Here is a 26,723-nt window from a genome sequence, read left to right as displayed (position 1 = left end):
GGCATTCCAGGGAAGTATCCCTGAGATTTGAGTATGTGGTTGACCACCAAGTTGGAGTAGGGATTATAGTATAAGGGTGCCAACTCACTTTCTATGACATTCACACTTTGGAAGCCCCCAAGTTCGTATATGGGATCCGCAAGGACTTGATTGTTTGATTGTTTCTCGATTATTGCCTTGATGGGTGACGAAGTGATCGTCACGACTTTGCCATTTAGTGGGATCTTGATCTTTTGATGAAGGGTGGATGTTACTGCTTTGGAAGCATGAATCCAAGGCCTTCCCAGAAGTATGTTGAATGAAGCTTCGATGTCCACTATTTGGAAGTTAACTTTTCGTTCGATTGGTCCCGTGGCTATGGTTAGGCTAGCAAGTCCAACCACTTTTCGTCGTGTACCGTCATATGCACGTACACCTTGATTTGTAAGAGTCCAATCCGACTCCTTCATGCCTAGCTTGTATGCCGTTTTGAGGGGTATGACGTTGACCGCGGAGCCATCATCTACCAAAGTCATTGGCACATTCTTCTTTAGACAAATGATAGTGATATATAGAGCAAGGTTGTGACTGGCGCCAAAAGGTGGCAAGTCTTCATCTGAGAAAGTAATAGGATTACTTAGCTTCGGTGATTCTTGGAAGACCAAGTTGACTACATCTTCGGGAGTGGAGTTATGTGCTACATTCAATTTGGCCAAAGCTTGCAGTAAAGCTTGGCGATGCGGAAATGAGCTTGCCACTAGTTGCCAGACTGAAAGATCAGCCTTGGTTTTCTGTAATTGCTTGAGCAAATGATCAGTGGGGTCATCTTCGTTGTCATTTGGTGTGATGACGTTGGTTGGACCGTTTTGAGTAGTGCTTTGATACGGGCGACCCGAACGAGTTAGGTGATCCACATCTTGGTCTTCACCATTTTGGACTATTTCCTTGACTAAGGAGTTTTCAATGAGGTATTCGTCTTCATCGTCATCGGACCAAACCCCATTGACTGCAGCTAGTTCTTTCATTCTCATGATGTCACTTTCCAGTCGTATGATTTGATCGACTAGTTTATCGACCACGGTGACTACTTCTTGCATAGTGGCATTTTGAGAGAAGATCAATGGTACGCGTTCTTTAGGTATTGCGTTGGGATTGCGCAAGGCCGTTACCATGTTTTCTAGTTCCCACACTTGTCTATCTACACTCCTTGCCCATGTGATTAAGTCGAAAATGGTAGGGGAGATAGTAGAGTAGAGCCTTTCTTTCTCAATTGCATGAATTTCATTTTCGGTAGGAGAAATGAGGTGTGAGCAATCTAAGGTAGATTCGTCACTTGTAATCACTAGAACTCCAAGAGGATTCTGAGTGTTGTTGGGTTTACCTCCTGGTGGTATTGGAAGTCGACCATCTTCGATCATATCTTGAAGCACGTGTTTCAACTTGTAGCATTTTTCTGTGTCGTGCCCCTTGCCCCTATGGTATTCACAGTAGGAATTTTCATCCCAAAACTTGGATTTCTTTTCGGGTTCGGGAGTAGGTCCAATGGGTTGGAGTTTACCTTGCTTCATTAGCCTTTTTAGAGCGTTGGAGTACGTATCCCCAAGGTTTGTGAATTTCCTTGGTGGAGTAGTTTTCTTGGATGGCTCGAGAAGGTTAACCTCATCGGTTTTGCTAGTAGAGCCGTATGAACGACTTGTGGACCCTTGATATCCTCTACCTACCGTTTTGGACAAGAGTCCTTTACGGATGTCATCCTCAATTCGCGTCCCTAGTACAGTTAAGTCTTTGAAAGTCTTGATGTTTTGATATCTCAAATGGTTGGCATATATGGGCTTGAGATTATCCACGAACTTTTCCACAAGAGTGGCCTCATCCGGGCGTTCAACTAGTTGAGTACTAGTCTTCCTCCACCTACTTAGGAAGTCGGTGAATCCTTCTTTGTCATTTTGGGTAAGAACCTCTAGAGTACGCATGTTGACTTGGATCTCGGCATTATCCGTGTATTGTTTCGAGAACTCGATTGCGGCGTCTTCCCAAGTAGCGACCTTTTTGTGATCTAAAGTGTAGAACCATTGCTTCGGAATGGTGTCAAGAGATGAAGGAAAGATCCTTAAGAACATCTCGGGTTTGATGCCTTTGATAGACATGTAGTCCTTGAAGGCGCGGATGTGGTTCAAAGGGTTCTCATGTCCTTTAAACTTAGGGATATCCGTCATGCTAAAGTTAGTGGGCAACTTGGAGTTGACGGCTTCATATTTGCGATTGTTTTCCCTGTAAATGTCATCCCCCTTAAGGTACATCAATTGCTCCTCTAGGTATTGGAGTCTCTTCTCGGCTGCAGTTGTTCCTATGATAGGATTCTCATCTTTAGACTCGTCATCGGAGAAACGTAGTACTTCACCTTTAAGGGGAGGCAACCTTCCCTCTACATCAAAGATACGGCCTTCGATAAGTTCAAGGCGGTCATAGGTTTGTTCTTGAGTGATTTGCATTTGGGCTAGCGCGGCTAGGATTCGATCATTACTCTCTTGAATTTGCTGGAGGTTTGTTTCATCACTTGATCCGAGCATCTTGGAAACTGGATAAGAGATCGGCGACGAATCAAAACACGATCGACCATTCTATCACACTTGCTAAAAGAGGAAAAGTTTTGACTCGTGAAGTGGGTGTGTGCCACTTGTGTTGAGTGGATTTTGAAGAAAGACAAGGTCTTTGAAAATGTGTATCCTAGTCAACTGTAGTGTAGTTGTAGGAGTGGACTCGAAGTGAGGTTTTGAAATGGGCTTGTGGCCCGAAATTTGACGCGACAAACGGACGGAGTTTTGACCGGATTTTGCGCTAATTAAAGGCCCTATTTCGAAATTCTTGTTTGAAAATAAGGATTTTGATCTTTTGAAAATTCGTCATGGTTTTGTTTAGAAGTGGTGATCACGTAGGGTTTACACATTTATACAGGCATTATAACGGGATGCTGAGTGCATTTAGAAGGGTTTTGGTTTAAAGGGTAGGTTGCCATACCGAACCATCAAACCCGAAGTCTGTGGAGAGGCTCGTGCCAAACAAGAGTAAGGCCGATTCCTAGTCCATTTCCTCAAGTAGTGAAGGCCCTTGATACAAACAAGAGTAAGCATCATGGTATGGATGACGTCAATCGCTATCCATCCTTAGGCCCAAATAAGAATTAGGACCGTTTAGACGGGACGATTGGTCGAATGGGTTGGGTTGGGTTGGGCCTAGGAAGGCCGAATTAAACGATCTAGGAAGACCGAGTTATGAAAACCGACAATTGTCTTGTACAAACTATTCCCTAACCTTGTTCGAGTTTCACCCTAGCTACACGTAAGTGTATATCCCCAGCGGAGTCGCCAAACTGTGGACAGCGGGCCGCCCACGGGGGCGCTTGGTGAAGGTCGGAAAAACAAGCGTTTGCATCTTGTATGGAGTCGCCACCAATTTTTATGGGAAATTGGAACCGTTCGAATACCTCGCGTCATGTCAAGACACAAAGTAGTGACATGAACACTAAGCAATCGTTACCCTTAGCATTCTATGTCTAGAATGACTCTCGTGGATGCCAATGAACACGGGTGCTCACGGAGATCTGGAGTAAGGGGTGAGGGTACGTATTAGGAAGCTCTTTTGATCGAACACCTAATCCCGCCCGCCTCGATAGCGGCCTCTACTAATGATTAGGGAAATTATTTATACTCGATATATCGTCGGTTATATGCATGCAATGCAACATCCAAATTTTAATCCTAGCATGTGAAGATTAGGCTAAGTCGGTTGACAAGTAGTTAGCATACAACTGGGTCGAAGTAGGATTTAATGTTGATTTACATATGAAAACATACAAACAATAAAAGTAATATAATAACGATAAATTACAATAATGGAAATTACATTAATTACAACGGGATAGGCGATTTATGTCGAAAATACCTTTAAAACGGATAATTTGAGAAAACGAATAAAAGAATGAAATACGAACAGGAATTAGCGTGATATTACGGATATTAGTCAGTTAATACATGGACTAATTAAACTAAGTCAAGCAGCAACGGAGTTCAGAGACAGAAATCATCCTGGAACAGGCGCAGCAGGGACTGCGCCCTCTGGAAGAGGCGCAGCAGTTGCTGCGTCTGTTCCAAGGGTGAGTTCTGGCTGTGAAGCCGGAACTGCAAATCGTTAATGTCAATTGGTGAATTTAATGATTGATTGAATTATTTACTCGGATGAAAGTGATTAATACTTTTATTACATGTGAATGATGGTCATAAAAGCGATAAATACGGATGAGACGAATCGGAAACGGATTATTTACATGAAATTATGATGGAAACATTAATGAGTCCTCTATTGAAATAAATCAATTAGGCTAAATATGACGGATATACAACGAATATGCGAAGAACATGCGAATAAACAGATGAAAATTATATCAATGACGAATTCCAGAAACTCAATATGAACAAATTGAATCTCCAAAACCCGGGTTTGAATTTAATGACGAAAACCCGCAAATATCGGATTACAAGGGATTTAAGTCGGATTTATGACGATTAAAGCATGCTAATGAATGATGAATCATATGATACAATATACATGTGAATTATCAGTGACGATTATATCAAAGGATTAACGGACGAACAAATAACAAATAAAAAGAAAGCGAATTACAGAGGACGAGGAAGAAGAAAAGAAGCGAGAATCTGCGGCACCTCACGAAGAGCGCAGCAAGGATCGCGCTCCTTCAAGAGGCGCAGCGATTCTTTGCGTCTTTTCTCGACGTCTCTCTTCATCGGAAATCCGCAAAAACAGAGTTTTAAAGCACGGTTTTGGAAATCAGTTTTAACGGTGTTTTCGACATAAATCTTACAATTGATTCAATAAATAAAATACAATAAATAAATAAGGATTATACACCCTCAGACTTACATGTTGACGAAACGAGATGAACTAAGATATCGACTAGTGAATGCTCGACGCGAATGCAAAGAGAGTGCCCTCGTAAGAGGAAAACGATTGATTAATTAAGTTAATTGAGTGGAGTTGGTCAAATTGGTCGGTCATGCAAACGGAGAGGCTGGTACCCGGAAGGATCCGAGCTTACGTGGTCGGAAGTCCAAGCACGTAGGCGCCAATTAGTAAGAACGAAGTCTAGAATGCAAAGGGAGAAGAGAAGGGCGGACACTCGCGTGAGAAATATGAGGAGCGAAGGCTCCTATTTATACTAATCACACGGCGGAATAGGGTTTCGGAGACTCTTTGGAAGTGAATCTCAGAAAGATATAAAAAAGATACGTGGAACATGCAAAGAAGTGCCTGGGAAGAGGCGCAGCAGCCACTGCGTCCCTTGGAAGAGGCGCAGCACCTGCTGCGTCTATTCCCAGGAGGTTTCCTCCTGCTGAAGAAAGATTTCCGCGTTTGAGTTATGATAGGACGGAAATAATTCGATTATCTTATGAATATTACGGGATATTATTTGCCAAAAGATAGAATTTGTGAAATATGGAATAGAAATATCCTAACATTCCGAACATTCCGACTCGGATTTAACATTATCGAAAAATGGAGACGGTTTTTGACCCGGACTCCGAATGTACTCTAATTACTGCCAAAACGACCGTATCAGGACGTAGATGACAACTAAGAGGTCGACATTAATATTTGAGCAATCACTTGACGATAATCTTATGAACTGTCACAAATCGTTCCGCGAATCAAACATGCGGCCCAATCATCACCGGGTGGTTTGCGGGAGGTGCAGAAATGAGGTATCTACACCAATAGACTATCAAGAGAATCGAATCAATCAACAACTCGAGTTTAGGATTTGATAATACACAATGTTATCAGGATCGGGATTCTACTTTGAATCGTTCGGGTTCCGTGGGATCGGATCGTAGGATCGTACGATTCTACGATTCTCGCTAGTTTAGGCATGATTAATGGAATAATCATAAAATAGGTAAACAAATAACAAAAACGAAGAGGGTTGTTAAAGATTACGATTGAGAGTGAAATATTGAGAGTGAAAGTTGTGTCTTTTCTCATTCATCGAGTACGGTATTTATACAACGTAATACGGTGTGTATACATTAAATGCACCAAAGACATTTGCCATATTTACTGTAGTAAATGTAGACTTCTGGGAGGACGGTGGAGTAAATCCCGGAGGTGAGATTTTCACCTTGACTTTGTGTTTACAACACTCCCCCTTGGAAATTTCACCTTATAATTACTTGGATTGTACTATATGCTTTGAAAGGTGCTACCTCATTAAAAACCTTGTCGGTAAAAACCCAATGGGATAAAACCTGACTAAGGGAAAAAGAGTGTAGTGCATATAGTACTCCCCCTGAATTCAACACATATCCTTGAGCCATCTCATTCCGATCTTGCGAACTAGTTCTTGGAATTGCTTTGATGGTAGTGACTTTGTGAACAAGTCTGCAAGGTTCTCGATTGACCTGACTTGTTGGATGTCAATTGTCCCTTGTTCTTGAAGATCATGTGTGAAGAATAATTTTGGAGCTATATGCTTACTTCTATCTCCTTTGATATAGCCTTCCTTTACTTGAGCGATACACGCCGTATTATCCTCGTATATTATTGTCGGATTATCACTTGTCTTGATATCGCACTCCTTTTCAACGTACTGTATCATGGATCTCAACCATACACATTCTCTTGAAGCTTCGTACAATGCAATTAATTCTGCATGATTTGATGATGTGGCAGTCAAAGTTTGCTTTGTTGACTTCCAGGATATGGGTGTACCGCCATATGTAAATACATATCCTGTCTGAGATTTTGCCTTTTGTGGGTCTGACAAGTATCCAGCATCTGCATATCCAATCAACGTAGCATCTTTCTTTCTAGGATAAAATAATATTAAATCTTGGGTTCCTTGAAGGTACCTTAACAAGTGTTTAACTCCATTCCAATGTCTTTTAGTTGGTGATGCACTAAACCTTGCTAGTAAGTTAACCGAAAATGCTATATCTGGTCGAGTATTATTTGCCAAATACATTAAGTCACCTATTGCACTAAGATATGGTACTTCTGGTCCTAGGATATCTTCGTTGGCTTCTCTTGACCTAAATTCGTCCTTTTCAACACTAAGAGAGCGAACAACCATTGGAGAACTAAGTGGATGTGATCTAGCCATTCCAAATCTTTGTATGACTCTTTGGGTGTAATTTTCTTGGTGAATAAGAACTTCATTCTTAAGATGCTCGATTTGTAGTCCAAGGCAGAATTTTGTTCGTCCGAGATCTTTCATCTCGAATTCTTTCATTAGATATTTTGCCGTGACTTCAAGCTCGGCTGGAGTTCCAATGATGTTTAAATCATCGACATACACCACAATGATTGTGAATCCATTACATGTTTTCCTATAAAAACGCATGGACTAATGGGATCATTTTTGTAACCTTCTTTCACAAGATATTCTTTCAGACGATTATACCACATTCGCCCTGACTGCTTTAATCCATATAAAGACTTTTGCAGTTTGATACAAAATATCTCCCGAGGTAGTTTAGAGTTGTAATCGTTGGGCATTTTCACTCCATCTGGGATTTTCATGTATATATCAGTGTCAAGTGACCCATATAAATATGCAGTCACGACATCCATAAGGCGCATGTATAATCCCTTTGATACTGCAAGGCCAGTTAGGAATAATCTTAGAGTTGTTGCATCAACTACAGGAGAATATGTCTCATCATAATCAACTCCTGGCATTTGCGAGAAGCCTTGTGCAACAAGTCTTGCTTTATATCTTACAATTTCATTTTTCTCATTTCGTTTCCTGATGAAGACCCATTTATGCCCTACCGGTTTTACATTCTTTGGTGTTTGTATTATCGGGCCAAAAACTTCTCTTTTCTCAAAAGACTTCAATTCCGCTTCATTGCTTCCTCCCATTTTGGCCATCGTGTCTTTGACGACACTCGTTAACGATTTTGGCTCAATATCATTTTTGTCTCATCATGATTTCATTGCGATGGAGCATACAAATATTTCGTCGATATTGACTTCTACTCGGTTATATTCAATTCCCGTATGAACATAATTCATTGAGATTTCATGGCTGTCATCGTTTACATTTTCCAAAGTTTCCTCTCTCGGTAACTCTAGTAATGTTTGTTCTTCACTATCTTTATCACATGATATTTCCTTTTGTTTCTTAGATTTTCTAGGTTTGAGATCCTTTGAGCCCGGTGGTCTCCCACGTTTCCTACGTGCCATAGATTGTTCTGCTATTGACTTGTCAGAGCTTTCTATAGGAATGTCAATTCTGGCAGGCGCATTTGCTGCTGAAATATGAGACTTTGTGACCCCCTTTGAGTTTGTAAATGCATCAGGTAATTGATTAGCAACACTTTGCAAATGAATTATCTTTTGTACTTCTTGATTACAAGAACCATTTCTTGGATTAGAGTATAATAATGAATCTGCATTCCATGTAATTTCTTTTGGTCGTTGGTCCACTTTTCTTTCTCCCCCTAAGACTGGGAATGTATGTTCGTTGAAATGACAATCGGCAAATCGTGCCGTGAATAAATCTCCAGTCATAGGTTCAAGGTATTTAATAATACTTGGAGAAATGAATCCAACATATATACCCAGTCTTCGCTGTGGACCCATTTTAGTCCTTTGGGGTGGAGCAATTGGTACAAAAACAGAGCAACCAAATGTTCTTAAATGCGATATTTTTGGTGGTTGTCCCGTTACTAGTTGTAAAGGGGAAAATTTATGATATGTAGTAGGCCTTAACCGGGTTAAGGTTTATTCATGTAAAATAGCATGTCCCCACGCTGATGTTGGTACTTTTGATTTCATTAGTAGCGGCCTAGCTATTTGCTGCAATCTTTTTATCATTGCCTCGGCCAGTCCATTTTGTGTATGAACGTGTGCTACTGGGTGTTCAACATCTATGCCAATCGACATACAATACTCATTAAATGCTTGAGAAGTAAACTCCCCCGCATTATCCAGACGGATTTTCTTAATATTTTGATCTGGAAATTGCGTTCTTAGTCTGATTATTTGTGCAAGTAATTTTGCGAGAGCAAAATTCCTTGTGGAAAAAAGAGTTACATATGACCATCTCGTAGATGCGTCAATTAGTACCATAAAATATCGAAATGGTCCACATTGTGGATTAATTGGGCCACATATATCACCTTGAATCCTTTCACGGAATCTGGGTGATTCATTCTTAATTTTGCTTGTCGATGGTCTTGTAATAAATTTTCCCAGTGAACATGCACTGCAAGGAAAATCATTAGATTTTATTACCCTGACATTCTTTAAAGGGTGTCCCAGTGAACTTTCAATAATTTTTGTCATCATGCCAGGTCCTGGATGACCTAACCTATCATGCCACAAAGTGAATGTGGTCTTATCATTTATTTTTGTTGATGACATCATGCTAGTTATAATGGGATTTATATGTGTATAATATAAACCAGAAGAGTATGATGGCATCTTCTCAGATATGCATTTCTCGCCCGATTTTATTATCGTTAGGCATAAGTATTCTTTAGAATTTTCTGTCATGGTTTTAATATGATAACCACTTTATCGCATATCTTTGAAACTGATCAGGTTTCGTTGCGACTTGCTCGAGTATAGCGCTTTATATATTGTTATGCTTGTTCCCATTGGGAGTTCGATGATAGCCTTTCCACAACCTTCAATTATTTCAGCGTTGCTGCATATAGTATTCACATATGCTTTAATTGGTATTAATTCAGTGAAATATTTCTGCTGTTTCAAGATAGTATGAGTTGTGCCGCTATCTATTAAGCATGTTTCTGCATCGGTTGTCATATCTAAAACATTAAAATAAAGACTATTAATATTGTTTAGTAATTATATTTTGAATGCAATGAAAATGGAAACTAGTATATTACATTTATTTGAGGTAAGAAATAAAAGCATAGTAAACATGCATGCATAGTAAGATTTAAAATAAAGGTAACATATTTTCTACATAGTAGATGTCATATTGAATCCACTACTCCCGGCGCCATCATCCAGAAAGTAGTTTGCTGTTTCAATCATATCTGATTCAAGCATGTCAGTCTCAACCATGTTTGATTTAGGCATATTGGTTGTTAATGGTATGACATCAGTAATAAAATGTGCCTCAGACCTTTTATTCTTTTGTCTGATGGATGCCTGGTAGAGGTCGACAAAGTGTTTTGGCGTGCGACACGCGCGAGCCCAGTGTCCTCCTAGACCACACTTATTACAAGTAGTTCTAGGTTTTTCAATATTTTCGGGATAAGCCTTCCGCTTTCCGTAATGTGGTTTTTTAAACGTATTTTGACCTCTACTTAGGCCAGAACCACGTCCTCTACCGCGTCCTCGCTTATTGATCCAGCGTCCACGCCTACTTCTGCAACAAAATTTGCCTCAGGTATTGCAATAGATCCACTTGGCCTTAAATTGTCGTTTTTTAATAAAACATTGTCATTTTGTTCAACGACTAAAAGTATTGCAATAAGGTCAGTCAATTTTTCAATTTTGCTTTGCCTTATTTGTCTTTGAAAATCAATATTGCGTTTGCCCATAGTTGAGAATGTTTTCTTGATTTTAGTGAAGTCGCTAACTTCATGACCACAATACTCCAATTGTGAGGCAATGCGAAATAGGGCCGAATTATATTCCTTTACCGAAGTAAAATCTTGGAAACGTAAGTTTTCCCATTCATGGCGAAGTTTAGGGAGTAGGACATACTGTTGATGTCCAAACCTTTCCTCAAGGCGAGCCCATAATTCAGAAGGGTCTCTTATTCGCAAATACTCATTTTTTAGCCCTTCATCCATATGATGTCGTATAAATATATGAGCCTGTTGCTTTTCTTGGTAGGTACCAAAATTACCTACCTCAACAGTATGTTCGAGGCCATTGGCTCCCAAATGGGCTATGACATCGTCTTTCCATAGCAGGAATTTCTGCCCAGATAAATCAAGAATATCGAAGTCTCTTTTGGCAATGTGAGACATTTTTCTATGTAACGTAAAAAAAAAAAAAAAAAAAAAAAAAAAAAAAAAAAAAAAAAAAAAAAAAAAAAAAACTAACTGTTAGAAAACAAGAATAGTTATGTTCAAGTTTTCTACCTTAATTAATTCAACATTATTAACTTCTTGCGGTTAGTGGTCTTGTTATTCATTTATTATAATTCAAATTGGTCATAGATTAAGATTATTTAAAGGAAGATAATTCAGCTTAATCAAAAGATTACAATAAAATTAATATAAAAGCATAAATAACAATATGTAACAAGAGCTAAATATGCATAAAACTTACTTATTATTCATAATATGAGCTAAAAACATAGCGAAAAGGGCAACTAATACAATTATTATTATCATTAACCAACTAAGCCGGGTTTCTAACTCACGAAGATTTTTCTTAATAGAGCGCATGAGCTCGTTTTCGGGTATTGTATCCTTATTATTATCCTTTTTTTTCGTGATTTTGGATAAGGAAAGAAGATTTGGGATAAGGGAAGAAGTAAGTAAAATAATAGAGTTTATGAAGATTTTATAGGGGTTAAAAATACTGTAGCGTCGGTGGTAATAGTGATAATATTAAAAGAAAAAAAAATAAAACTTAAAGAAAAAGTTTACGATTATCAATGAGATATCCAAATATATATATATATATATATATATATATATATATATATATATATATATATATATATATATATATATATAGATAGAGAGAGAGAGAGAGAGAGAGAGAGAGAGAGAGAGAGAGAGAGAGAGAGAGAGAGAGAGAGAGAGGGGTTCAGGTAAGTCCTTGATTTTAGTTGAGTCCCTAAGTCCTATTCTCAGCCACACATTTTTGGAGTGTAACTTTAACTTTTAGAGTATAACTCCAACCTTTTCAAGCCATTTTTTTCACAAAAAATTTAATTTATGTTATAAAAATGTAATTTTAAATAAATAAATTTGAATTTATGTAATTTTAGGAGTGTAACTTTACTGTCCTGTAAGTGTAACTTTAGTCGTTCTAAGTGTAACTTTAGTCGTATGATGGTTTATATGTATAAATTTTAATTTATATATTTTTACGAGTATAACTTTACCCTTTTCAAGTGTAACTTTAGTCGTTGGACTCATAACTTTAGTTGTATAGTGATTTGTATGTAAAAAATTAAATTAATATACTTTAATATTGTAACTTTAGTCCTTTTAAGTGTAATTTTTGTCCTTCAAAAGTGTAACTTTAGTCTGGAGGTGGTCACTTTAGTAAATAGAAATGTAATTTTATTGTATTACGAGTGTAATTCTAGCCATTGAATATGTAACTTTAATACTCGGAAGTGTAACTTTAAACTAATAACTCTTCTATCATCAACCGCTACCACCTCCTACCCCAATCACCACAGCAGCACCACCCCAGTCCCACCACCTAACCAACACCACCACCAACCAATTTAATCTCAGATCTGAACTGAAAAAAAAAAAAAAAAAAAAAAAAAAAAAAAAAAAAAAGGCCGCAGAACACCACCACCCAAACCATGACCAAGGCACCAACAACCATCCCGTTCCTCCATCTCCACGGAACCAACCACCACCAAAAAACAGATCTGAAAAGATTAGATCCGACAATCACGAAAATAACAATAGCCATTTCGAAAAATCTCAGATTTTAAATTAATTTTTTGAAACAAAAATGAAAAATCTCAGATTTTTATTGCTAGATCTGAAAATTTCGAAAAAAAAAAGAGAGAAAGGGAAATAGAAAAAGGAGGCGCGACGGAGGAGGTGATAGTCGTGGTGGTGCGGCAGCGACGGGGCGGCAGTGGTCGTGCGGCGTGGTGCGGCGGCAGTGGTGATGCGGCGGGGTCGTGCCACTGACGTGGTGGTGCGACAGAAAAGGAGAGGAGGAAGTAAGGCGGTGGGGTGGTGGTTGTTGGGGAGAGGTGAGATTTAGGGTTTGTAGAGAGGGGAGAGTTTAGAGAGAGATGATGATGAGTGAGAAAGAGGGAGGCGGAAAATGAGAAAGAAAGCTAGGGTTTTTTCATTTTATAGGTTTATTCTAGTCCACATATTTTGTTATAATCTCAGCCATTCATTCACTTTCTTAGATCTAATCTCAGCCCTTCATCTTTCTCATCCAAAGGCTTAGATGAGGACTTATGGACTCAACCAAAATAGGTGGACTTACATGATCCTAAATAAATCTTTCATAATAAAATTAGAAACAAGATGTAATACATATAAAAGGATATTAGGCTCTTAATGCATATGATATTAATACTATCTTAGACATGCACTTACAACTTCTATTTTCAAATTATTATACTTATATTATACTTATTATATCCAACAAACTTATTTATTATCCCATCTAACTATGACTTTTGCTACTATACTACTACTGACAATTTTTTCTCTTCCTCATTTCAAACATTATTGCACCTACATTTTCCAAGTCTCTCGTTGTTCTTTGAAAGACAGATATTCAAAAAAAAAAATGCTTTATCCCAAATCGCAAAATAACAACCTTTATAATATCATAAAAAAAAAATTTTACTGCCATGGCTAACAATTTCGAAAATTTTCAGACGATTGACATGGTGGTCGTTATCTGACATTTCTCGGCCGATGTTGCGGGCCTAGGTGGCCCTAAGAGGCCGTCGGCAGGGGTAGATGGTTCAGTAATAATATTAGTATTGGGGCGTTTGTCGCAGATGGAGTCGGTTGATACGGTTGACTCTGAGGACACTTGTTCGTCTCTTGGTCTCTTCAAGCGAGACGGTCCCGCTATATTCTCGGGAAAAAATTGCCGGGTTTTGTCACACTTTTTGGTTTCTCTCTCTACTAGACTATTGAGGTTGGTTCGGATCGGTTTTGATAAGTGTTGATTAAGTGGGGCAACAGCCGATGGTTCACTCGGTTGTGGTTGTGGTTGCGGTTGCGGGCAAGCAACATGGATATTTATAGGTAAGTCATTAGTTGGTTCGGTGATGAAATATATGTTAGAATTTGAGATATAACTTAAAATAGTGGTGATCCCATGACATTGTTGATCCATGTTAAAAATATTATTTAGTAATATAATTGTTTTGAAAAAAAAATTTCTAAGAGCTAAATTATTACGAGTATTTTGAAAATGATACCTTGCGAATTCGGAGCAAGCTCGTGCTGATAACGTGTTAAAGATTACGATTGAGAGTGAAATACTGAGAGTGAAAGTTGTGTCTTTTCTCATTCATCAAGTACGGTATTTATACAACGTAATACGGTGTGTATATATTAAATGCACCAAAGACATTTGCCATATTTACCGTAGTAAATGTAGACTTCTGGGAGGACGGTGGAGTAAATCCCGGAGATAAGATTTTCACCTTGACTCTGTGTTTACAACCAGGGTAACCCTTAAAAAAATCTAACTTCCCATGGATAAATAGTTGGCCTTGGCCTTAAGAATAAAATCTTTCAAAACTATGAAGAAATAAAAGAAATTGAAAAAACTTATCTTTAATAGGTACCACAACATTAAGTTTCAGAAATCTCCTCCACTCAATGACCAAATACATGATCCACTCCTCCATCACTCACACTCACCCTTACACTTAAACTCCCTTTTATCATCATAAAACAATCCTTGTTTTCTTTCTTCTCCCATTTTTGTTCAACTGATCATTTAATTAAACAAACTCAGCCATGGCTGCCGTAGTAACTACTGCTGTTTCTTTCCCTTCTACTAATTCCACCTCTCTTTCCTCTCGTACTTCCTCCATCATCTCTTCTGATAAAATCTCCTTCAAGAAGGTAACATTTTAATTTCTAATTTTAATTAATGTCGTAAAATATTCCATGTCATCATGTCGAGTGTGCATTTTGTTACGATTGTGTTTTGTCGTGAAATTACTCTCTTATGAGACGGTCTTATATTACATAAAATTTGATTTCCTTCACTAGTTTTACATCACCTAACAATAAAACAACCATTAGTGGCTAGAGTTTGTGTCTTGTAATAAGGCCGTTTTACATTATTATTGTGTAGAACGGTTCCACGACCACGAAAATCACGGTTTAACAAAAAGTGTGTAAGGCGGTCTTAGTCCTATTCGCACAATATGGTCATGCCAATCTTATTTTGTCACACTAAAAATAAAACCAATAGCCTGGGTTAAAATATGAGTCGGTCTCATGATAATCTTGAAAGTTTGTGTTCTCGAAAGGAGATGCAAACACAAGTGGAAACGGGTACGACTTTGATCACGGTTTTGCAAGACTTATAGGGTGTAATTGTGATCATGTTGGATTTGGGCAGGTTCCTGCACATTACAGAAATGTGTCTGCTAATGGAAAGGTGGGTACAATCAGGGCAGTGGCAGATGTGGCACCTGCAGCTAAAGTTGAGAAGCATTCAAAGAAAATGGAGGAAGGTGTTGTAGTTAACAAGTATAAGCCTAAGAACCCTTACACTGGCAGATGTCTTCTTAACACTAAGATTACTGGTGATGATGCACCTGGTGAGACCTGGCATATGGTTTTTTCCCATGAAGGTAATTTCTTACCATAAGACCGTCTCATCCAAAATGCATATAATGTTGATCTTTTTGTTAGGATGTGTCACTTAATCGGTTTACGCTGTTTACGCTTAGTTTATGCTTCTGAATCAACCATGAGGAATTTCAGAAGCTCTCTTCGGACAGGATCTTTGTTGTGTGATTCTCTTTATAGTTTTAGTAAATTTGGTCTCATGTCTATGTAGGTGAGATTCCCTACAGAGAAGGGCAATCAGTTGGGGTTATTCCTGATGGTATAGACAAGAATGGAAAACCTCATAAGTTGAGATTGTACTCCATTGCCAGCAGCGCCCTTGGCGACTTTGGTGATGCTAAAACTGTGAGTTCCGAACTCTACTAGTTGGTGATGTTTGTACTTTTTTTTGACGTAGCATACTCCGCGAGTTAAAGTATTTTCTGTGGAAACTATTACAAGTACAATCTATAGTTAGAAAAGAAGACAATGTACATATGTACTATATAAAGTACTTCGTATAAGAGAGGCAAACAAAGTGCAGGTATAAATGTATAATGTATAAGAGAGGTGGACAATGTACTATTTCATGTATAGGATAGGTGATGTGAGGAAGAAAGAGATACCGATAACTGTCTCACCGTTTCTATTTTCTTAGACTGTTTCTGAGAGAAGAATTACAGACAGTCATAATTTCAAAGTATATTGAAAAAGCATGCATGCTATTTACTGTCTCATCTTTATCAAAATTGAAGCTGAATTTCTTGTGGATACTGAATATGATGCATGTATGCAGGTTTCGTTGTGTGTGAAGCGACTTGTCTACACCAATGATGCTGGAGAAGTAGTTAAGGGAGTCTGCTCAAACTTTTTGTGTAAGGATGCTCAATTCTCAACACTGATTATAGCTTTATCTCCAACCTATTGCTTTGATACTTACTCTTCACTTTTTCCATCACGTAATTAGACTTTCCGGCTTGGAGACAGACACTTGACACTTAACTTTAGAGAAAAAACATTAATCTCGAAAGGAGCCAAGGCTAATACCTGTACTCAGTACAGTGTTTATGATATATTAGCCAAGTTTGAGCAATACAGTACAGACCTATGGTTTTAATTCTGTTTATCGAGGAACTCACATTGTGTGTTAGCCTTGGGTCTATCAGTTCACCTAATTTGTTTGGAAAAAAAATGTCTTTACTGCTGTATTTATTGCTGAAAAAAGCTTGTTCTCTGAGCAGGTGATTTGAAACCTGGGTCTGAAGTGCTGCTTACAGGACCTGTTGGGAAGGAGATGTTGATGCCGAAAGACCCCAACGCAACCATTATTATGGTGAGTTCTGTTCGGTAGGCTAGAATATATCGAAAGGTTTTTTCGTCATTCCCAATATAGCTCATCATAATTCAGGCCTAACTAATTGTATGACGTCAATGTTGTAGCTTGGAACTGGAACTGGTATTGCTCCTTTCCGTTCATTCTTGTGGAAAATGTTCTTTGAGAAGCACGAGGACTACAAGGTGTGTTTTAATTAGCCCGAGTGATTGCATTGTGGCAATTACGGAACAGATAAAAAGGACTATCTATGATGCTTGCAGATGGTTTTTACATTCCCACTTTTGATTTTTACACTTCATAATCAGGAACATTGGGATTTGTACCCTCACAAAAAGGAGCATACTCTAATTGTACAATCGGGACTCAGGATTTTGAAAATCACCTCCGGAGTCCCTACACATCTCCTACTTTCACTTATTCACGTACAATCTCGAGTCTGTCAAGTAGAAACCCTGTGTGCCTAAACACAGCTGAAAAAGGAAAACTATTCTAGAAATTGGCAAATATGGAAACTCTGGCCTTAATTTGTGACTTCGGTTATCAGTTTCCACTTTTTATACTGAAGTTTCCATTTTTACTAGCTCATTTACTCACATTGTTTTTTCAACTTTTATTGTAGTTCAACGGCTTGGCATGGCTCTTTTTGGGTGTGCCCACCAGCAGTTCTCTACTTTACAAAGAGGTAAGCGAAGTCTTTTACATGATCTGGTCTATAAACGTCCGTAATCACTAATGTTATCAGACTGTTGGGTAATTTGGATCGATATGAATTTACTAATGCTAGAAACTATGATGACAGGAATTTGAGAAGATGAAGGAAAAGGCCCCAGAAAACTTTAGACTGGACTTTGCAGTGAGCAGAGAGCAAACTAATGAAAAGGGGGAGAAAATGTACATTCAAACACGTATGGCACAATATGCCGAGGAGCTGTGGGAGTTGCTCAAGAAAGACAACACTTACGTTTACATGTGTGGTCTCAAAGGAATGGAGCAAGGAATAGATGACATCATGGTCTCGTTGGCTGCTAAAGATGGTAAAACCTAATTCCGTATTTACAGATACTAGCTAGTTAAGTCGATGAAGTCAGTGAGATATGATTGAAGCGCTATTGTGACTCCGTTTACAAAAATAAAAATAAAAATATGTAACTAATTTTGAATCATCATGAGAACTAACACAGGAATATTTGTTTGTATTTTGCAGGGATTGATTGGATTGATTACAGGAAGCAATTGAAGAAGGCAGAACAGTGGAATGTAGAAGTGTACTGAGGACAAACTTGTACAGAAATCATTATATACTCGTATATTTTTTTGTGAAGCAGATATATTCATATATATATCTATTATCATTTTTCTCACTGCACCTTGTAGATAGGTTGCTTCCTTTGATATGACGATAAGCCAATCGCAATGTAGTGGACATAGCCAAAAGCTCTGTTTTGGAGGGTTTGTGTTTAAGCTATTATACTGAACTGGTATGATGACATTTCTCTGCAGGGAGGAATTCCTGAGACTCAGCCATTACCTGAAGTCTGAACCCTCAATACTCTCATCTTGGTCATTGCTGCTTTTCTTGTTGCATGATGAGTCATATAATAGAGGGCATGCAAAAGCGTAATATAATCAAATCAGCCATCTCTGTTTTTACATGAATGGTGGTGGTTTGATTTTTACACAATTATATCCTGCGATTTTAACATTATTCTTTACATCATATAACCTTCTCAGAAAGAATACAGGGTATGAGTCTAGGCGTATGGCATCAGGAGTCGGGACATTCATAGTTTTGTGCTACCACTTTCTTTTCTCCATGAAAGTCCTGATCATCATCAGCAACCCGGGGACGGGGAATCTGAGGCATAGCTCTATGCCTCTATACAACATACTTAACTAAATGTGGTTCACGTAGACTTGGTCTGTAAATCTGTAAATCGCTCAGCAACTTCTGAAAAGTCGCTAGTCATCCAATGATTTTATATCAAAACGTTACCAAAGGAAGTAAAAAACTACTCCCTCCATTCAACTCCACTTTACATGTATTCCATTTCCGTCCATTCAACTCCACTTTACAAGTTTCCTTATTTGGCTAAAAAAATGACAATTCTATCCTTATTGAAAATCTTTATTTACAAAAAATGTCACCCATACCCCACACTAACCCACCATAAAACCCCACCTTTATGTTTTTTTTAATATTTTTAACCTCTTCTTTCTCTTTCCTCATGTACTTTTAATACTTTTTTAATCCGCTCCTTAATATCCGTGTAAAAACCAAAGTTGCAAAGTGGAGTTGAATGGAGGGAGTATCAAGTAAAGTTGTTAAAAACCATTCCGCGAATTTGCTCACAAATCAACCTTTTGTATTTCTATTCATTCGCAAATCACAAGTCACTAGAGCCGCTGAGCTATTAAGGGGTTGCAAAGTCGATGAGTGATTCAGGTATACCACCGTTTCAAACTGTAACTTAAAAAACTAGTCTACATGGATTTATTTTCGATAGATACTTTCAATTGATCCTATAATGACATATGCTCCGTATTATATTATTTGACATTATTCTGAAGAAAAAAAAAATCATTTTCTAGCTATGTTTAGCAATGTCAATTTGTATCGAGTTAAAGAGCATTCATTGTCATGTTAAAGAGCGTTCATAACTCATGAAGGATCTACACCCGATTTTTCTTTTTTCGTTGAGCAAAAGTGACCTTTTGAACAACACAAAATCTATTCAAGACGGCGATATTCGTCACAAGCTTGTGACGGATACCATTTTCTCTCACAAAATACCCATGAGAGGTAAGTGATGAAGCACATGGGGGTACCCCACCTTGTCCCCTCTCCCTTTTTGTGAGAGGTCTTCAGTTTGTGATGGGAATTAGCCCGTAATCCCGTCACAAGCAAGACGCTTTGAACAACAATTGAAAATAAAATCATTAAAATCAAAGTAAAGAATTGTTTTTGGAGAAAGTTTTTAGAATTCTTTTCTTTTTGTGACGAGTGAACCCGCGAACCCTAGACCCGCTATCTTTAACACACACCCGGTAAATTCTCGGATATAATATTGAATTAGTGTGGAATTATGAAAAGAGACCCGTAATTAAGGAAAGACCAAAGATCTCCTAAGACCATAAGTTGACGATTGTCGACCAAACTCTATAACCCTTCCGGCCTTCCCCGTATATATATATATTCCCTCAAATCCCCTAATCAAATTACCCTAATTCCCTTCCTACCTCTCTATAACTAGGGTTTCTGTTTACTCAATCAAAATCAACTCCCAATACTTCAACAATGGCGGAACAAGGTGCTAGACTAACAGGAAAGGTTACCAGATTCAACGACACCAAGGGTTTCGGTTTCATCAAATCCGGTAAACTCGACGACGAATTGTTCGTCCATCAATCCGACATCAAATCCGACGGCTTTCGTACACTTTCTGTCGGATCAACCGTCGAATTCACCGTCTCTGTTCGCGATGACGGCCGTCTTAAGGCTGTTGATGTCACTGGTCCGAAAGGTGAACCGGTTCGGTCTAACTCCGGTTTAGGACGGGGTAGGGAGTCGAGGGACTCGTCCAACTGTTATAGATGCGGTACACCGGGTCATATTGCTAGAGAATGTCCTGACGCTTCGTCAGGAAGTGATAACGGCTGTTTTAATTGCGGTGAAACGGGTCATATAGCCCGAGAATGCCGGTTGGGCCGTGGCAGTAATGGCGGTGGTGGTGGAGTGTGCCATGAATGTAAAAAACCCGGTCACTTTGCCCGTAACTGTCCGGACCGAAATAATTCTGGTGGTGGTGGTGGTGGAGTTGAATGTCATGAATGCCATCAGTTGGGGCACTTTGCCCGTGACTGCCCGGACCGAAACAGTGGTGGTGGTGGCGGTGGAGGAGGAGGCTGCTATGAATGTCAGCAGCCCGGTCACTTTGCTCGTGACTGCCCTAACAGAAGAGGCGATGGTAGCGGAGGCAGAAGTGGTGGAGGGAACTGTTATGTGTGTGGTGAGGTTGGACATTTTGCTAGGGATTGTCCCAAAAGCGATGGTAACGGCGGTGGAAGCGGAGGACGGTCTGGTGATCTCAATGGGTGTTTTAATTGCGGACAGACTGGCCACTTTGCTAGGGATTGCCCTAATTGATTAATAGAGTAATATACAATGTTAACTCTCATCTTTTGCGCCTCGTTCGTTTAAAGTTTAGTTTATCGTAATGAATATTACTAATGCGAGGGTGTTATATGGTTGTGTGTTAGCTATCTAGTGTGCTAGTATATGATTTCGCGGCTGGTTATACATTGGATTGTTTTTGTTTTGTTTTGGATGGGATATGCTAAAGAAATTTTATGGCGAATGTTATACATGAACACATGGTTTTACCCTTTTATAAGTTTTGGTATTTTATCTTGAATTGTTAAATTTGACTGCTTAAAATTACCTTGTCTTCGTTTAGTTTTTGTATATGTTCGGTACTGATACGGATTGTGTTGCTGATATACAATGTTTTTCTGCTGTATGTTCCTGGTGTTGTGTTTTTTGACATGTAGGGTCATGTATGGGCTTGGAGTTATACATGTTGCTCCCTATTCTTTGTTGTTATGGTGCCTTGTATATTTGTTAGTGTCATTGTCATTGAAGTCGGTACCCTAGATTGTCAGCATCATTACTCAAGAAATCCTTTGTTATGTTTATATAGTGGGGCTATTGGAGACGAGTTTAATATAGTTTGAACTTTGAAGACAGTACACTTTGCCTTACTAACAGCAACTTTAGAATATTGAGCGAAAGAAGTGTTCTAGTGATACACGCTTGTTGCAGTCCACACTAATTTCATCACTGCGAAATAAGTGTTCTAGGCAATATATAATCAATAGTCAAAATCTTCTAGAAAAAACGCAATGATGACTGCCATGTGGACCGTAACGATTATACTGTGAGTTTGAACCTTGGTTATGGTCTTATGGATTTCAGGTCTTAATATACGAGGCATAGGTAAAGCAAGGGCATACTTGCTTGTTATTTAAGCATAAGTTTTAACAGGTTTAATAACTCACTAAGGGGCATCAATGGCTTATTATGATCTTTGCTTAATAGTTGGGTTAACCATTTGTTTGACCTAATGTCCATTTGGGTAGACAATGATGAGTTGATGGCTGTTGAAGCGAGTCAATGGACACCAACACCAAACACTTGCTGAACTGACTAGTTGAATCAGTGGCTTGTTTAGCTTAAACATTACCTAAACCCTTCACCTATCTAAATATATTCTACTTTGCTGTCTACTTGTGTTAGTATTATTCTGGTGATAAAAGACAAGTTAATGACGGGTTAATTCGTCTTGTAATGGTGAGTACTGTGTCAATTGAGTAAGATGGCGACTGTTATCCATGATTTGTGTTTATTAAGCCATCATTATTTGGGAGTATTATGTTCTGTGTCATGACATGACATAATAATGTTTGCTATTGAAATATGCAGTTGAACTGCTTTGTACTTAGCATAGAACTGTGTTATTGAATATTGCTATTGAAGATGTTTGCTTGTAATGTTCTTTTGTTCCAATGTTTATTTTGAGTTCGTATGGATTTGTGAGGCGGTGTGGCTACAGTAGAGGACACGGAGATTTGAATCTTAGCTCCTGTTAGTTTTATCTAGAGACTAAAGATGAGTTTTTCATTACATTTTACCGGCAATGGATTCAGATGGCCCGGATCTTCATTACTATTCCTGTTTGTATTTTTAACTGTTCAGGTCGGATTCTGTTGTTATTCGTGTTATTATCCTAGATGTGATCTTAATCCTGTTTAGACATTAACGTTCAGTTATTAGTGTTGATAAGTTTTTATATAAAATGGTTTTATTGTAGTACTCGGTGCCTTTTAAGGGGTCTGAGGGGAAAATTAATTACCATTTGACGAAGCGATGGCTGGGTTACGGCTTCAATTTCCTGCCTTGTTCACTGATATTGACGGTTTTACAGAGTATTTTTTTAAGTTGGGAATGATTATAGTAGTTGGTAATTAGGTAGCGCTGGAGATGAGTCAGATTGCTAGCGATTTGCCAACATGATGCTTAATATGCATATAGGCAGGCTTGTGATCTCAGCTATCTTTGCCTCTCTTGTTTGACTCATTCCACTGCTTCTCTTTCGATATAATGGAACTAGACCGTGTTTGGGCGAGCTTTCATGCTCAAAGCTATTATTGGAAACAAAGAAAGCTTTATACATAATAAGTATGAATAAGGACATTGTATTACTGAGTATTAGTCTAGCTAATTCGTGTTGTCGAGGTTATGTAACTTTTTAAATATCGAAAATAAATACTCCATACTGAAAATGTTTTATTCCAATATAGTTGACGCAAAGGTAATTTTTTGAATAATACATAGCAGATTCTAATCCTCGACTCCCGTTTATGCAAACTAACTTTTTAACAAGTTTTACAAGTTCATCCATCATTCCATCTCCTTGAAAGAAGGAAACAATATCACACAGCTAAGCAAAAACACACTTTAATCTTATTAGGAAATTCATAAAAATGTCACTAGTTTTACTACCCTGTATAGCAAAAAGTTGACGAAAAAGCTCGTCTTCCTCATTTTGTTCATACATATCCCCTATACATATTTGTTTGAAATCCATACAATTCATCTTCTACAACACAAAAACTAGGCCGGACAGGTCATCACTTATAGGTCATAAACATAGGAAAAAATACATAGAATTTGGAAAGAATATATATATATATATATGAGTTCTACATAAGTATAATTTTCTACATTTGTTTAAGGATGATGAATTGATGATGGTAATATAGTTTGCCGACCTAATGCCCTACATTGAGCAAGTCATACCATTCTCCAACTGCCATCTTTTTTCAGTCTTCTTCATTCATCTTTTGTTTCTTACTATATAATACTCCCTCTGTCCCGGTCATTTGTTGTCTTTTTCCATTTTGGGGTGTCTCAGTCATTTATTGTCCTTTCTATTTTGAGAATGAACTTGATAGGTAATTTGATCATTCTCATTCAATTTGTTCCACTTGTCATTTAGTTATTGGCATTTTCCTCATTCCTTGGTCTTTGTGCCAAAACGAAAGGACAACAATTGACCGGGACGGAGGGAGTACTATATGTATTTTTGAAAATGTGAATTAGCTTACCCCAAATGGCCAATTTGTATAATAACTTCTATTACTTGAATTCTATTTAAATAACCTTATATTTTCATCTGTTGTACAACTCTTTTGCTCTATATATTCCCTTCATTATCCTTTCTAATTTCCAACTTCTAATTTCTTTGCTCTTGATCTCCTTATCATCATGGTATCGTCTTATCAAAGCATCGTTTCTTTTCTCTTCCTACATTTCTTAGGTACCAACATAAATCCGTCTTTTAAAAGTTTAATTTCAATTTTTTTTCCTTGTACTCGTATTTTCATATTCCATTGAGTCGTATACATTCAAAATATCCGAGAACAATTTTTAAAAAAATGTATACAATTCATGGTTATCCTCTGTTTTTAAGACAATGTAACCAACATTTTGTTACTGAAAATGCAGGAACATGCTCAGCTACAAAATTCACATTAGTCAACCAATGCACTTACACAGTATGGCCAGCCACCCTATCCGGAGCCGGGACACCACCGCTCCCGCCCTCCGCCTCCAGCTTCACCCTCCTCCCCAGAGCCAGCACCGTCATCCCAGTCCCAGCCTCATGGTCAGGCCGTATATGGGCCCAAACCGGATGCTCCACGGGCCCAGCCGGGAACTTCTCTTGTGAAACAGGCACCACCCCACCTGCCACCCTAGCCGAGTTCACCCTCAACGGAGCCAACGGGCTCGACTTCTACGACGTGAGCCTGGTGGACGGGTACAACCTGCCGCTAGTTGTCCGACCCGTGGGTGGGTCGGGCAACTGCTCAGCCGCAGGGTGCCCAGAGGACCTAAACGGCGCGTGTCCGACCCCACTCAGGGTCGCGACAAGCGCGTTTAAAACAGGAACAGAGGGAGGAGGAAGAGGGATAGCATGTAATAGCGCGTGTAATGCGTTTGGGAACCCGGAATACTGTTGTAGTGGGGCCTACGCTACGCCAGATACATGCAAGCCAAGCAATTATTCAGAGTACTTCAAGGTGAACTGCCCAAGCGCGTATAGCTACGCGTACGATGATGCGAGTAGTACTTTCACGTGTGCCGGTGCCGACTATGTTGTCACTTTCTGCCCTTCCGTTTCACTAACGTAAGTAATTTCTATTTAATATAATCATCAATTTGTTATATCCATACAAGTATTCGTATGTTTAGTCAAATTTGGTAGATACTAAGACACATTTTATCTAGCTTCTTACTTGTGAGTAAAACACATGGTTTGGACTTTGGACTACGGTCACGGGCCGGGCCAAGGACATGTCTGGATGGGCTGAGTCATCCGGTTCAGCATTTATATACTTCAGGATTTTGTTATGTGGTTGATGGTTAATGAGTTGATCGCACATTTCTTTTAGCATAGTTTGTTTAATAGATTAGGTTATTTATTTTTATTTTTTTTTAAAAAAAAAAAAATGGTAGATGCAAATTATGCAATGAGGAGGAGCATGTACCAAAAACTGCATCATGGCGAAAGAGTAGAGTGTCATATCTTTGGCATTTTCTCATTTTCAACAATAATAATCTCCATGCATTATTTTTATAGGTCAACTGCCCATAATTTACAAACATTATTATAGTAGTACTTACGCGTTCATAAACATATTTATTTATATAATATTCGCAACTCGTAAGCTATTAACGTCGATATCAGATATTTGTACATTGTACATTTGTACGTAGAAATTATTTCCAGCATAATCTAACAAGGCCATCAACTGGACGTACGTCAACACACGTAGTTGCCGCAGTCGAACACAAATTAATAGTTTAGTCAAATTGGATATTTTTGAGTAATCATATATAATTTGTCTACCTATGACTCAATTTAATTTATTTATTTCACTTGTACAGGGCGAAAGCAATCGGGACACAACCACCACAGACATCAACATCGCCGTCAAGTTATGGTGATTTTAATTATAATGGAGGCAGTGCCTTAATTACATCGTCAACAATGATCGGCATGCTAATTACGGTAGTTTGGACGTCATTATCTCTAATCTGAATCCAAACATGGTTAATTAGTTGTGGGCATGGACTAGTTAGCAATTTCTTTAGGACTAAGCAACAGTTGGCTCAAAGTGACATTCCAAAAAAAAAAAAAAGATTGGATCATTGTGTACTGATGTAAATATAATTATTTCTTTCTTAGTATAGACGTATTATTTTTGCAGTATTTAGAGAATTATTAAATTCGCGTGACCTGTATGTCTTGTATGTTTAGTACAGTATTTTTGAATGAGAAATGAACTACTTAGTATATTCTGTGATTTTTTTTTCCCTATGTTGTGTTTGGTTATTCTTTGACGATAGTTACACTAATTATGCCTTACGAGACATTGAAAGGAAGTTAAAGGAAAACCCTTTCAAAGTTGAAGCTTTTCATTCGTAATAGTCAAAAATGAATCCTAAGTACTTGATTGCTGCTTAATAAATGAGAAAACTTATTCTAGCCGCCAGTAAGTTTCGTAGTTGAAACACGAGATAAAACAAATACTCAACTAGTACTTAAATGGCTAATTACTTTTATAAATAAATAATTTGACAATAATTCACACGATTCCATCGATTATTGGCGTATCATGCAACTTTCTAAAGTTCAGGTTGAACTTGAACAGGAAATATTCTCCTTATCCTCCTTTTTAGTGGAATAATCGCTCTTTTAATTCAGCAAAACGATTCTCAAGAACTATCAAGTCTCAAACTAAGTCAAATGTTTACG

The 26,723-nt window shown here is 38.3% G+C and overlaps 4 protein-coding genes across 4 annotated transcripts; 3 read left to right on the top strand and 1 right to left on the bottom strand.

The window, feature by feature from the left end:
* Positions 1 to 10,334: 10,334 nt before the first annotated feature.
* On the bottom strand, positions 10,335 to 11,006 carry LOC141641617 (uncharacterized). The gene has a single exon (XM_074450272.1). It carries the CDS (start codon positions 11,004 to 11,006, stop codon positions 10,335 to 10,337), a length of 672 nt encoding a protein of 223 aa, XP_074306373.1.
* Positions 11,007 to 14,453: 3,447 nt separating this feature from the next.
* Positions 14,454 to 18,329, top strand: LOC141643355 (ferredoxin--NADP reductase, chloroplastic). Its single transcript, XM_074452488.1, has 9 exons — positions 14,454 to 14,792; positions 15,298 to 15,532; positions 15,742 to 15,875; positions 16,306 to 16,384; positions 16,751 to 16,842; positions 16,950 to 17,027; positions 17,465 to 17,527; positions 17,645 to 17,879; positions 18,050 to 18,329. The coding sequence occupies exons 1-9, from the start codon at positions 14,685 to 14,687 to the stop codon at positions 18,115 to 18,117; spliced, it is 1,092 nt and encodes a 363-aa protein (XP_074308589.1). The 5' UTR covers positions 14,454 to 14,684; the 3' UTR covers positions 18,118 to 18,329.
* A 1,635-nt stretch (positions 18,330 to 19,964) lies between these two features.
* LOC141643354 (uncharacterized) lies at positions 19,965 to 21,213 on the top strand. The gene has a single exon (XM_074452486.1). The coding sequence runs from the start codon at positions 20,141 to 20,143 to the stop codon at positions 20,987 to 20,989; it is 849 nt and encodes a 282-aa protein (XP_074308587.1). The 5' UTR covers positions 19,965 to 20,140; the 3' UTR covers positions 20,990 to 21,213.
* Positions 21,214 to 23,509: 2,296 nt separating this feature from the next.
* Positions 23,510 to 26,246, top strand: LOC141643353 (pathogenesis-related thaumatin-like protein 3.5). Its single transcript, XM_074452485.1, has 3 exons — positions 23,510 to 24,221; positions 24,410 to 25,091; positions 25,853 to 26,246. The coding sequence occupies exons 1-3, from the start codon at positions 24,170 to 24,172 to the stop codon at positions 26,004 to 26,006; spliced, it is 888 nt and encodes a 295-aa protein (XP_074308586.1). The 5' UTR covers positions 23,510 to 24,169; the 3' UTR covers positions 26,007 to 26,246.
* Positions 26,247 to 26,723: the final 477 nt, after the last annotated feature.

This window comes from Silene latifolia, chromosome 2, assembly GCF_048544455.1.
Source record: "Silene latifolia isolate original U9 population chromosome 2, ASM4854445v1, whole genome shotgun sequence".
Taxonomy (NCBI): domain Eukaryota; kingdom Viridiplantae; phylum Streptophyta; class Magnoliopsida; order Caryophyllales; family Caryophyllaceae; genus Silene; species Silene latifolia.
This window is presented reverse-complemented; position numbering and strand designations above follow the sequence as displayed.